The 12,714-nt window shown below is 51.8% G+C and overlaps 1 protein-coding gene across 1 annotated transcript in view; it reads left to right on the forward strand.

Moving 5' to 3' along the window:
- Nucleotides 1-12,714, forward strand: part of Pax7 (paired box 7) — a 91,089-nt gene that overhangs the window by 38,721 nt on the left and 39,654 nt on the right. The window contains 3 exon segments of the mRNA XM_042055344.1: nt 11,985-12,035; nt 12,038-12,111; nt 12,113-12,179. Coding sequence (XP_041911278.1) covers nt 11,985-12,035; nt 12,038-12,111; nt 12,113-12,179 — 192 coding nt within the window.

The raw sequence follows: 12,714 nt of genomic DNA on the forward strand, positions 1-12,714 counted from the left end.
GATCTTTCTCTTCTAAGCATCATGGCTTTCCCAGGATGGGGTGGAGAGATAGACTGGCAAGGTCAGGGGCACAGGCAGAAGTTCTGAGTCCCCCTGCCCTGATAGGGGCAAGACACAGCTCCCACTCTCTCAGCTGCCAACCAGCACTGCAGTATCAGGACCGTTTCAGGCCAGCGTCTGCTCTGGACCAAGCCTTGCGGGGCTAGGGGCGTCTGCCGACTGTAAGACGCAACTGTAATTAAGAAATAAGCCGCCTCGCCCAGCACATCGCAATCATTTGGCTAAGTAACTAGCATGGTCCAGTGCCTCAGAAATCACCATTAGAGTACGCTCCTTATGGCCATAAAATTCTCGTTTTCTGCCTCTCGTCAGCCTCACCCCCGCCATCTTCGCCTTGGCTTTTATTACACATTCGTCCTCAAAACAATGGCAATAAACTCTTTCCCAGAGTGTTGCAAATCAGAAATTTGTCCACATTTTTCCAACCACCTTCCACTGTGGCCCTGCTCTGCCTGGGAACAGCCCAGCCAGGCCAGCTGGAGAGGGCTGGGCAGCCTGGATTGATGGAGGGTTGTCTCCACCCCCCACCTCCACCTCTGCCATGGGAGAGGTTGTTGGAGAGAAGGCAGGAGGGGAGGGGGGCAGATTCAGAGGAGAGAGGCTAGTGACCAGCAGGATGCAAGGGGCCTCTAGGACTAGGAGAGAGAGAGAGAGAGAGAGGAGAGAGGAGATAGATAGGAGAGAGAGAGAGAGAGGAGAGAGAGAGAGAGCCTACCCATTCCCTCCTCCTGAAAGGAAGAGGGTAGGAAAAGGATAATCTAAAACAGATAAAACAGAACTGGTCCCCAGACAGCTGTGAAGAGGAGAAAAGCCCTCCCCGTCCCATGCAGAAAATTGTTGATTTTAGGGCATCCTTGGACCCCACACTGATCCCCCCACCCCCACAGTGTTAATATCCAGACACCCTTCTGGACGCAGCTCCCGCTGATCTGCCGGCCTTTCCAGGGCAACAGCCAGCCCTACTGTGTGCTGAGCACACTGTTCCCGCGGCCTTTGCTGAGTGGTGAATACGCCCCCCGAACAGCCAGGGCCCCCTTCTCAGGTTGATTTTAGACACCCAGGAGAGAACCCCTTCTTCTCAAAGATGGGGGACCCAGAGAGGTTTGGTTGAGACTCAACAGAAGTAACATAGCAAGTTGGTGAAACTTCAAGGTCCCATCTGGAGGTTTGTGTTTTGTTTTGCTTTGTTTTTTTTTTTAAAATCAGCCCAAAGACTTTCTGTGAACATTCCCATGGGAAGGTTATATAGTCCCCTTATTCTGGGTGAGTTGTGGGGCTTCTGCAATGACATATTCACACTCACACACAAACACTTGAGAACCAGTCTAATGTAGCTCAAGCTGGCTCCCCAGTGCTAAATAAGAGGGCATGTCTCAGCCCACCTGGGTTATGCATTGCTGGGGATGGAACCCAGGGCTTCCTGGATGCTAGACAAGCACTCTACCACTGAGCTCGTCTCTGGCCCTATGCGCAGGTCTATAAAAGCGTCTTAGGGTTTTTTTTTTTTAATGTGCATGAGTTTTGTCCACATGTGTTGTATATGTACCATATGTGTTCAAAGCCTGTGGGAAAAAAGCTTCAGATCCCTGGAACTAGAGTTACAGACAGTTTGTTAGCTACTCTGTGGGTGCTGGAAATTGACTGGGTCCTTTGGAAGAACAACCTAGTGCTCTTAAGTGTTGAGCTACCTCTCCAGTCCCACATCTTAGTTTTTTAAGTGACACATTGTAGTTGCCCATGTTCATGGGGTACAGAGGACCTTTCAGAGGACACAGGGTATGTAGTTCACTGACCTACCCCCTCAGACTGTGCCACTCCTTTGTACTGGGGACATTTATGCTTCTATGTCCTGGTCATTTTAAAATATTCCACTCTTCACTGTTACCCTTTGTGATCCACTGTGTACTAGAACGTTAGAAGTGATTCCCTCCACCCCTGCCAGCACCGGTGTCTCAATAGCCAGTACCCACATCTCTCCCACCTCCCTGGAGCTCCTGGAGGCAGCCTAAGGAAGACAGTGATGGCATTGGAATGCCCAAGGTTGTCAACTTAAGTAATTTCTGGTAAGTGGGTCTCCTAAGTAAGGCTTTCTGTCTCTAGGGCAGAAATGCATGGCCTGCTTTAGAGCATCCTGCCCCAGGGATGGAGAGAACCTGGCTGTGCAGGTATCTTTTCTTCCCCACCCCCTGCAGTCAGCTAAATTGTGACCATGGCAGTGGGAAGCTGAAACCCTGTACTAGAAGCGGGATGGGACAGTTGATCTTGGTCTCTGTGGGCTTGTGCAGCCTGCGGGAGGGACTCTAGGGGAGCCTACAGAGTACACAGAGAACCATACACCTTCCCAGCAACAGAAGGCTAGTTCTAGAATTTTCTGCAAGGCTTGCTTAATAAAAATGAAAGGGTGGTGATGGGAGGAGGTTGGATGAAGGGAAAAGGTTGGGAACGGAAAACGGTGGGGGTGGCAGGATCCCCAGGCAGGTCCCAGGAGGAAGCTGCAACTTGGGCATGCTTGAATCAGCATCTCTCTCTCTCTCTCTCTCTCTCTCTCTCTCTCTCTCTCTCTCTCTCTCTCTTCTCTCTCTCTCTCTCTCTCTCTCTGGTGTGTGTGTATACCCATGCATATGCAAACATGTGCGCATGTATGTGGAGACCAGAGAACAAGCTCAGAAGTCCTTCTTCCGGTGCTGTCTGTCTCTGTTTTGAGACAGGGTCTCCCAGTGGCCTAGAATGCCCCCATGTAGGCTAGGTCTGCTGGCCTATGAGTCCCAGACTTTTTCCTGTCTCAGTCACTCCATGACTGGGATGACAAGGCTGTGCATGACACCTGGCTCTTACATGGGTTCCAGGGATCAAACTCAGGCTTGCCAACCAAGCAGGCTCCCAAGTTCCTCTGTCAGTTTTTGTTTGTTGAATGGGTAAGGTCTGTGGCTTCTGTATTTAGCTGATGGCTGCAGACTCGTCCATTTTATTTTTGAGACAGGGTCTCATTAGATAGCAGTGGCTGACTTTGAACTCACTACGTATCCCAGGCTGGCCTTGAACTCACAGAGATTCACCTACATCTGACTCCTGAGTGAGGGAACTAAAGGTGTGGGCCACGATGCCTGGATTTTCTCCTAGTCTTTTAACCTCAGACTTCTTCGTGGCTGAGCTGGGAGAGGCCTGAGCAAGAGGCAAAGCCTGAGCCCCAGAGCCAGTTTCCACGCTGAACCTCCCCATGATTGCCACCTTCTGTCACTGGGCTCAGCACTGAGGAGGCCGAGGAGCAGGGAGAAGGAGGGCAGATTTGACTTCATGGCACCGGAGCTCGACTTCCTCTTGTGTGTCATGCAGCCAGCCCATCTGGTGGGAAGGGACAGATGTCCTATTTCTCTTCCACTGACTTTGAAGCTTCCTTTTAGCCCCCTAACTCCGCCCACCCCAAACCACCATGCCCACCCAGCTTCCCGAGGGCCTGTCCCCTCCTTTGGTACCCCGGCTCTGCTCTTGTTGGCTCACTTACCTGAGATCTTAATTCCTACCTGCTCTTCTGCAGGTGCCATTTGCTTTCTGGCACAGGTTCCTGTGGAAGAAATGAAGTGGAGAAGGCTGCGTGTGCTCGGGTCTGTGAGAGAAAGAACGGGGGCGGGGGAGGAGTGTTCATTTATTTGGCCATTCATTCATTCATGCATGCATGCATGCATTTGCTTCTGCCTTTGTGTTTTGTGTCAGACAAATCCTGCCTCAGGGACCCAGGGTAAACTAAATTATCTTTGTGGGAAGCACTGGTGGTGGCAGCAACCACAGTTATAGGGTGCTCACTGTGTACCAGGTACTGTTCATAGCCTTTGTCTTACAATAGTCCCCTCCATCGTCAGGAAAGAGGACTCTAAGAGACTGAAGGTCCCTCCCTCAGCCCAGAGGGATAAAGTCACTTCCCTAGGTGCTGCGGAGCTGGGCATGGCTCTATACCTCTCGAGGGTCACTTTGAGCCACGTTAGCACTGTGGGGGAGAGCCACAGCAGCAGGTATCAAGAAGTGGGAGATCCTGGAAGGCACGGGTAACACTCCTGGGCTAGAGCCTGAGGCTGCCAGTCTTCCCTAACAGGCGCGATAAAAAGAGGGGCCTGGGATGGTGACTGGCTGAGTTGGTCACCCTGGAACTCTGTCACACACAGGTCTGGGAGCTCAGCCTGGGATTCCGTTCCCTCCGCCTGGCTTCCCTCCACACTGTCATCAGTGATTCTTGTCATCAATGACAAGTCCAGCAGTATCGGTGGCCTGAGCCACCAACTCTAGTTCCTCCCATTCCTCTGGTGTCCTTGTCAGCTTTGGTTGCATTGACCACGCTCTCTCAGAACTAAGAAGGCAAGAAATGGTGTCCCTGGGCTCTATTCTACCCAACACCAGCCGTTGCTCTCTCTGATTGACTAATGTCAATTTTAAAATTGTTTATTAATATAGGTAGTTGGAGTCAGCCAATTATTGGAATAACCCAAGGAAGGGACGGGGAGATGGCTCAGTCTGGAAAGCCCTTGCTTTGCAGGGAGGGGGACTCGAGTTTGTTCCTTGGGAACCACTTAAAAAGCCTGGTGCTCTGACACACACTTGTAATCTCAGTGCTGAGGAGGTTGAGACAGGCACATTCCTGGAAACTCGCTGGCCGACCAGCCTGGACTACTTGTTGAGTTCCAGGCCAATCAGAGACCCTGTCTCAAACAAAAAGTAAAAAGTGCCCGAGGAGGAAAGCCCAAGGTTTGTCCTCTGACCACCATGTTTCCTCATGCCCACTCCCCCACCCCCACAAGCACGTGAACCTCCGAGTGGGACATATATTAAAATAACCTGAAGAAGAAGAGACAAAAACAGTGTCTTAAAGCCACAGTTAGAGTGAACGTTTTGGAGTTCAGCTACACTTGGGGCAGGTTTGCTCTTATCTCCAAGGCGCTCAGATTCTCCCTTCCCACACACCACATTAGCCACATGGAACATCAGGTTAAAGAGACTGAGTTGGAAAGGCCCCCATGACCCTGTCTTCCAAGCAGATAAGCCATAGTTTTGAACTTTGCACCGCAGACTCAACCCTCGTGGAAGCGGTTCCCACGTTGGACACCTGACTCCCATACATGACATATGCCTGGTTCCCAGGTCAGTGAGGGAGAAAGGACACTAGATCACCCTGGAAAAACATGACAGTAGTGTCCAAGCAGTGCTACTTCCTTCTTCCTGGATCCGCCCCTTCCTGTCAGGAATGTATAGACAGCGCCCTCTAATGCCCAAGGACAGTACTGAGCTCTTAGCACAGGATCATGTTCAAACTGTCCCACATGGACCCCACGTTTTCTGATACAAATGATTCCTCCCAGAGAAACCAGGTCTTGAAAAAACAAAAACAAACAAAAAACAAATGATCCCTCCAAGGTTCAGAATTTGAAAGTAGAGTCTCAAGGAGAATGGGGACTTCCTACCTGAGGAGTTTTGTTGAGTTGTGGGTAGATGTGAGTTCAACTCCAGCATTCCCAGAGAGGCTACCTCCTTCTCTCTTGTGGGTTAGGAGATTAAAACATCAAAAGACTGGAGGTCCGGGGTCCTGTTTGCAATCTGCCCCTCACCAGTGCCCCCACCTCTGGAGGAACCTCTAAGGAAGTGGGGGGTTCTGACAGCCTGCTGTCTGGTTCTGGTCACAGGGGTCCTTCAGACCTGAGGGAGTGGTTTATCTTACCCTGTGACAGACCAGAGTCCCCTTGAGAAGTAGGAGCTAGCCCTGCTGGACTGGTACATTCCACACACCTCCCTAGACATGGGGTAGATCTCACAGAGCTCCTGAGGTAGCCTGGGCTCAGGCTGTGGAAGACCCTAGAGTAGAGCCCCCCCCCACCACCACCACCACCACTGCCTTCTTGACTGTGGCTATGGGCACATATTCCCCCAGACACTCTGGAAAAGTCGGGTCCCCAGTATGAGATGGTTCCACACAAGAGGTCCAAAGAATCCTGTGTGGGTCAGCAGCTAGTATCTGGCTGTTTTGCCCCTTCCAGCCTTCCCGGGCCTGGCTAGCTAGCCACAGGCTTCATGAGTTGAACCAGGCCAGGGGGCACAATGAGGCAAGAGGGCACAGCCCAGGGTGGGATGGAAAGGGCAGACTTGGGCAAGACTGGGGTGCTTCATCTCTGGACAAGAGTCCCCAAGTGTCCGTGAATCTGTGTAAAGAGGTGGGCAGGATTGGGGTGCTTCATCTCCTGGCAGGAGTCCCCCAGTCTCTAAATCATGTAAGGCCAGTTTCCTGCAGACTAGCCTGGCCTGTGAACACCTGGTGAGCCAGTTACGCTGAGCACTTTGCACAGAGGGACGAAAGGCACAGGCCACCACTAGGCTGGCGGCCCCCCAGCTGAGCTGTAAATGACTTTTCCATTTGCAGAGGCCTGCGCCCAAGCCTGCTTGGTATTCAGGGACACCGGGCCCACACTTGCCAGCTCTCGGCTCTGCCCGAATTACTTGATTTTAAAACGCATATCAACTATTATGTGATTCGTTTCTCGGCCACAGCTCCGCACCAGGGCCTATGTTAAACTGTAATAACAGGGATGGGAGGAGGAGGGAGAGGGTTGCAGGGAATGGGGCTGGGAGGGCTTCTGTCTTGGGATGCAGAATAGAGACCCTCCCTGTGCCTCTTGGCTAGTGTTGGCTTACACTGCCTGGGGGTGAGGAGGCTTTTGGGAGGTGTGTAGCTTCAAAAAACCATCACTACCCATGCAGGACTTCTCCAGCCAGAAAGAGGAGGGAAAGGTTGGGGAGGGCGGAGCAGCCACTGTGATTTCAAGATCACAGGTGGGCTTCTCAGAGAAGCTGCCTTGGCAGGTGTCCACCACTAGGTGTGAAGCCAGGGTCCTTGGCTTTTGGTCCAGCCTCACTGCTTCAGGGCTCCACTGGGCACTGTGAATTGGGCCAACCTCGTCTTCTGGCATTCCAACTGATCAGAACAATGATTTCGTGTTAGCAGTGTGAAGGGTCTGCAGCTCCCTGCATGGCAGTGGGTGCGGCAGGATGCCAGACTTCAAAAGGTACTTGAGATTATCGCTCTGCCGGGCTGTGAGCATGGTGCTGCTATCCTGAGGGCCTGCTGTGTGCCAGGCACCATCTGTATCATAGGCAAGGTGGATCTGCTGGCCTAGCAAGACCAGAAGACCCGTACACAGACATGGATGGCCATTGTCTCCAGAGACTTAAGACATGACTGCGTATGCGTTGTGTTGGAGGATGGGGATGTATGTAGGGACCAGACATTGATCTTGGTGCTGTTTTCCCCAGGAGCTGTCTACTGGGACAGGGTATCTCACTAGGACCTAGGGCTGACCAGTTTGAGCTGGGACAGCTGTACAGTGACCCCCCCCCAGGGATTCATTTGTTTCTGCCTCTCCCGTGCTGAGATTACAGGTTGTACACCTCTCCCTGGCTCTTTATGTAGCAGTTGGGGATTGAACTTGGGTCCTCACACTTGTGCAGTGCGTACTTGGCCACGAAGTCATCTCCCAGCCCTTCATCCCCTGTTTTCTAATGGTTGAGACTTAAGAGCTCCTCCCCTCAAAATGGTGCTGAAAATCTACCTGGTCTGGCTTCCTTGATGAAGGTCACCCACTGTGAGGGGTTTTACTGGGTAAGCAGACTCCATCCCACAGCAAGGACATGGCTAAAGGAGAGGCAGGAGGTGGCCCTACATATGTGATGCGCATTAATTGGGAGCCTTGTACGTGGGAGTGTAGAGTCTGAACACGGAGGATGACAGATGGTTAGTAGATTCACCGGTTTACCGAGGACTGCTTGGCATAGCCCCAGTACTTGGTGATGGTGATGGGATGGGATGGGCTCTAGCAAAAGACCCCGAAGAGGCAGAGGCAGAAGCTGTGTGGCTGGGGAGGTTTAGGTAACCAACCCCAGTGACTTTCCAGTCTTCATTTATCTTTCACTGTCAGCCAGAGCTAGGCTATCCTGAGATAGGCTATCCTTGTCTCCCACCATCAGCCTGAGCTAGGCCATCCTGGGATAGGCTATCCTGGGCTTTGACAAAACTCAACATCTCTGGTCCCTGAACTATTCTCAGATTTCCCCTGGCTTTTGCAGGTCATTGTAGCAGTCTTAATGTCTGATGTCTGTCTGTCCATGCAAACATTCGCTGGATACAGTGCTTTTCCACCTTGGACTAGGAAGTCCCAGTATAGGAGTGATGCCTCCTTCATCAGACTGGAAGCTTCCTAAGACAGACTGTGTCTCCCCATAAGATTGGAGGCTCCAACTTAGAGGCTGTTCTTCCTTGCTTGGCATGGGTCTCCTGTTCCTCTAAGCAGAGAACCCAGGGAGGACTTCCTTACTGTCCCTTTTCTTGGTGCTTGGTTCAGTCGCATCCCCCAGCTGCAGGGAAGGAGGAAGGTAGGGGTAACAACTGGCCAGGATCCGCTCCCTCCTTGCCCACCCCAAATCTGCCAATTAATCTAATGAGTGCTTTTTTCTATGTCTGCTTTCCCCCACAATCCCTCTCCCCAGACCGATGCCCAGGCTACCAACTTTCCCCACCCAGAGGACTTAGCTTCACCCAGGTCTGTGGGGCCACAACACACTTAGTCTTGTTGATTAGTCTAACTCAAAAGGTTGAAGTGTTCCTAGGGGTAAAGAAGTGGGGTACTGAAGAGTGGGGTACAAGGAACTGAATCAAAGGCACTGAGGGGTGACGTAGAGGCTCTTCGTGTCCCTTCTCTAGTCTCTCTGCTCCTCCCCTCCCCCTTTCCTTTTCTTTCTTTCTTTCTTTCTTTCTTTCTTTCTTTCTTTCTTTCTTATTATTAAAAATTTCTGCCTCATCCCCCCTCCCCCCTTTTCTATCATCTTTACTATCATCATAATAATGACAATCCTATCTCTTCACTTTCTGTCCCAAATCACTCCCTGTCTACTTTTTTTTTCTGTTTCCTACACCCGCCATTGGGGTAGGAGTGAGTATGCACGAATTTATTTTATCCTCTCTTTCCAATTGAGAAAGCCAAGAGAGGAAGCAACTCTGCAAAGACACATGAAAGAGGATGTCAGAGATCTGGGTCCAGTTCTCAGGTCCCCAACTGGACTAGAGTTGTCCCAGGAGTCCTCAGACACCCAAAACTATCTCCCAACTACACCTCTCCACGGGAATAAAGAAACTTGGGCTTTGGGCTGTGTGGCCTCCAAGTGACTCCAAACCTTATTGGCTGTGTTTTTAAAGGACTCAGTAGTGCAGGCTTCAGAGCTCTGTCAAATGAGGCTGCATAGGGAAGGCTGCAGGAATGGCTGCATAGAGGAGGCTGCAGGAATGGCTGCAGGAATAGCTGCAGGTCCCCTGGGATGGGGCCAGAGTTGGAAACTGAACTCACAAGTAGGGTGCAGCCTTAGTCTCTTAAGCACTCTTTGGATCTTTGTGGGCAGTGGGATAGACATGTTCTTCTCAGTATCCAGAGGGTTGTTATGGCAACGCTTCATCCCAGAGGACCAGTTCTCTCAAACAGCAGAAGCCTGTGGACTATGCTTTGCTGTCCTCAGTTTGGGCTGGGTTTGGTGCCTCGAGATGCACAAAGCTCCACAGATCCCGGCTACTAAGGAGGGGAGGGGCAGGGAGTCAGGGAGGAAGTGTATGGTCTGTCAAAATGCTGCAATCTGAAAGCAGGGAGAAAAGGGTGAGGAAGGGGCAAGAGTCTGGCCATGGTACAGCCCTCAGCTGGCAGGATGGTGTCTCTACCCACAATTTTGTTCCTGATGGTTCTGATTTGCCATCTACCTAGCTAGTGTCTGAGTTCTGAATCCAGGGGTCACATGGAGGAATATTCCCTGGAGCCTGTTTGCTCCCCTGACTTAACTGCTCTCCTGGTCCCCATCAGAACACCGAGACCACTGGTGTGTCTGGCTCTAAGCCCAGTGTGGGCTGGGAAGGGAACCCCAGGGTGCCATGTGTGCCCACCTTTGATGCTCTCACCAGAGCTAGGGTGGGTGGGCAGCTGGCAGGCTGTCTAGATAAGGGGCAGAGGAAGGGTTGGCTCTGACTTTATGTGGCTACCCATTGGCTCTCTGACCATGGAGTCACAATTAGATACAGCCTGACAGTGGTCGTTAAATTACAGAGATGAGTCACCAGTGAACAAGATTAAAGTGGTAGTGGAAGAGATGGGGAGGAACCCGGCCCAAGTCAGGGCATTGGCCAAGACTCTTCCCCTCCCTGTGCCGCCTGTCTTGTGGCCGTGGATGTAGCCCTTTGGCAAAATGATCCCTTGTACTTTGGATTCACGGGCCTTTGGCACCCCTCTTTCCTCAGCCTGGCATGACTTCAAACTTGCTGTTTTTGTTGTTGTTGTTGTTGTTGTTGTTTGTTCTCAATGTGTTGTGAGTCGATGGGGGGGGGATGTCGGGGGGTAAGGGCACTTCTTTGTGGGAAGGGCCTAGACTCTCGTGTAGCCAATCCCGGAGCATCTGAGTGTGTGCTGGTGTGTAGGTCAGAGAGGAGAGTGTAGACTGACTGCAGTGTAGACACTTGCCCAGAGATTTTGTACTCTTCAGCCTGCCTTTCTATGACTCTGTTTCTCCTTTGAGAGTGTGAGCAGGCGGCCTCCGAGTCTCTCTAGCTTGCCCTAGGCTGAGCACTCTAAGCATAGAGTCTAGGATTCCCCCCACCCCAGTCCCTCGTGTGCTTGGCCTCTACAGGAGCGTGGTAGTGCTCAGTAAATGGTCTGCAAATGGATGAATGAGTGAGAGAATGAATGGATAAATGGACAAGAAAAGCTCCATAAATCCAATGGCGTAGCAAAGTGCAGGGAAAGATGAAGGTAGGGTAAAAAGAGGGAGAGACAGAGGAAGGAACAGGACTGGTTCGGTTGCTTCTCATCGGACTCCACCAGGCCAGAGAAGGGCAGGAGGCTCAGTGCCACTGGTGGGGATGCAAAGCCAGCTCTGTTCCCAGGTCTTAGTCCCAACCGCGGGGACAACTGAGCAAGCCAGTTTCTGGTTTTTTTGTTTTTGTGTTTTTTCGAGACAGAGTTTCTCTGTGTAGCTTTGGCTGTCCTGAAACTCAATCTGTAGACCAGGCTGGCCTTGAAACTCACAGGGATCCGCCTGCCTCTGCCTCGCCAGTGCTGGGATTAAAGGAGCGAACCACCACTGCCTGGCTGATCAAAGCCATTTCTGCAGCCTCCTCCCCAGCTGGACTCAGAGCTCAGCCTGCCTGTTAGTCCCTTCCTGAATAAGCCTGGCCCCAGCCTTCCGCATGCATTGCATACACACACATGCACACACCACACACACACACACACATACACACACACACACGTACACACATGTAAGACCAAAGCCTTTACCTTGCATGTTTTCCTCAAAGGTGGAGTTGCTCCATGCTTACTGGTTTATGCTTTCCTACTTCGCTTAAAGACAGGCTCTTACTGACATGCCATTAAGACACAACCAACCACTCCTGCCTCAGAGCTTATTCATCCTTTGAAGAATTTTCAAAATTTATTTTACATTTATTTATTTTGAAGGGGGGATTTGTGAACACTTGCAAGTGGGTTCTTTCCCTTCACCATTTGGTTTTCAGAGACTTGAACTCCAGGTAGTATTTGTGCCACCTTTACCCCCAGAGCCATATCCCTTGAGTTTTGAGAGATGTATTTTATCAAGTCTTATGTCAGGGGCATCTATGTTGGTGAAGATAATCAAAGTGCCCAGCTGGAGGGGACTGGCTTTAAAAGCAGGAGAATTGTTGGGCAGGAGATGTTTCCCCAGTCTCCCTCCCGGGCTGGGCATGAAGGTTTTCTACCATCCTTCATTGCTAAGCCCTGATGTGGTAAGCAGCCTTTTTCCTTTGGGAGAGACTGGATCACCAAGGCAGTGTTCAGAGAAAGACATAGGCATGACTCCGTGCCCACTGTGTCGCCCGGCTGTAGGGAACCGTCTGGATGAGGGCTCAGACGTGGAGTCAGAACCCGACCTCCCACTGAGCGCAAGCAGCGTCGCAGCCGGACCACATTCACTGCTGAGCAGCTGGAGGAACTGGAAAAGGCCTTCGAGAGGGACCCACTACCCAGACATCTATACCCGAGAGGAGCTGGCGCAGAGGACCAAAACTACGGAGGCACGCGGTCCATGGTAGGGAGAATTGGGTGCTTGCTGGAGCCCGAGGCTGGGGTGGCAGGGGGTACTATGGGCAAGTCCTGAGTCTAGTGCTTGTTCCAGGGGTTTGCTGGAGCCAGAGACTGGGGTGGTGGGGGTACTGTGAGCAGGTCCGGCAGTTTTAGTGTTGCTCAGGGGTTGCTGCGGGGTGATCATGGGCTCAGGGACGTAGTAACGCACTCAGCAGGAAGCACGAGTCAGGTGATTGATTTATAGATTGACAGTGAGGTGGGAGAGTCCAAAGGGGAGGAGGACGCAGCGGGAGATGAGGGCATTCCCAGAAGGCCTATCTTCTTCAGGCAGGGAATGAGTTCCCATTGCTAGAAGAATGCAAGATGTGTCTGGGTAGGTTCACTCCAGGCCCCTAAACACCTGAAGTACATAGTCCCTAATCAATGGGTCTGTGATGGGTGAGGTTCAGGTCTGCATGGGGGAGGCGGGAGGGGAGGGGCAGCCCATCTCATCCTCCCTGCTGAGCGCTGGGGATCTCTTCTGCAGAGCACA

The sequence above is a fragment of the Arvicola amphibius genome, chromosome 6, assembly GCF_903992535.2.
Source record: "Arvicola amphibius chromosome 6, mArvAmp1.2, whole genome shotgun sequence".
In the NCBI taxonomy this organism is placed as follows: Eukaryota; Metazoa; Chordata; class Mammalia; order Rodentia; family Cricetidae; genus Arvicola; species Arvicola amphibius.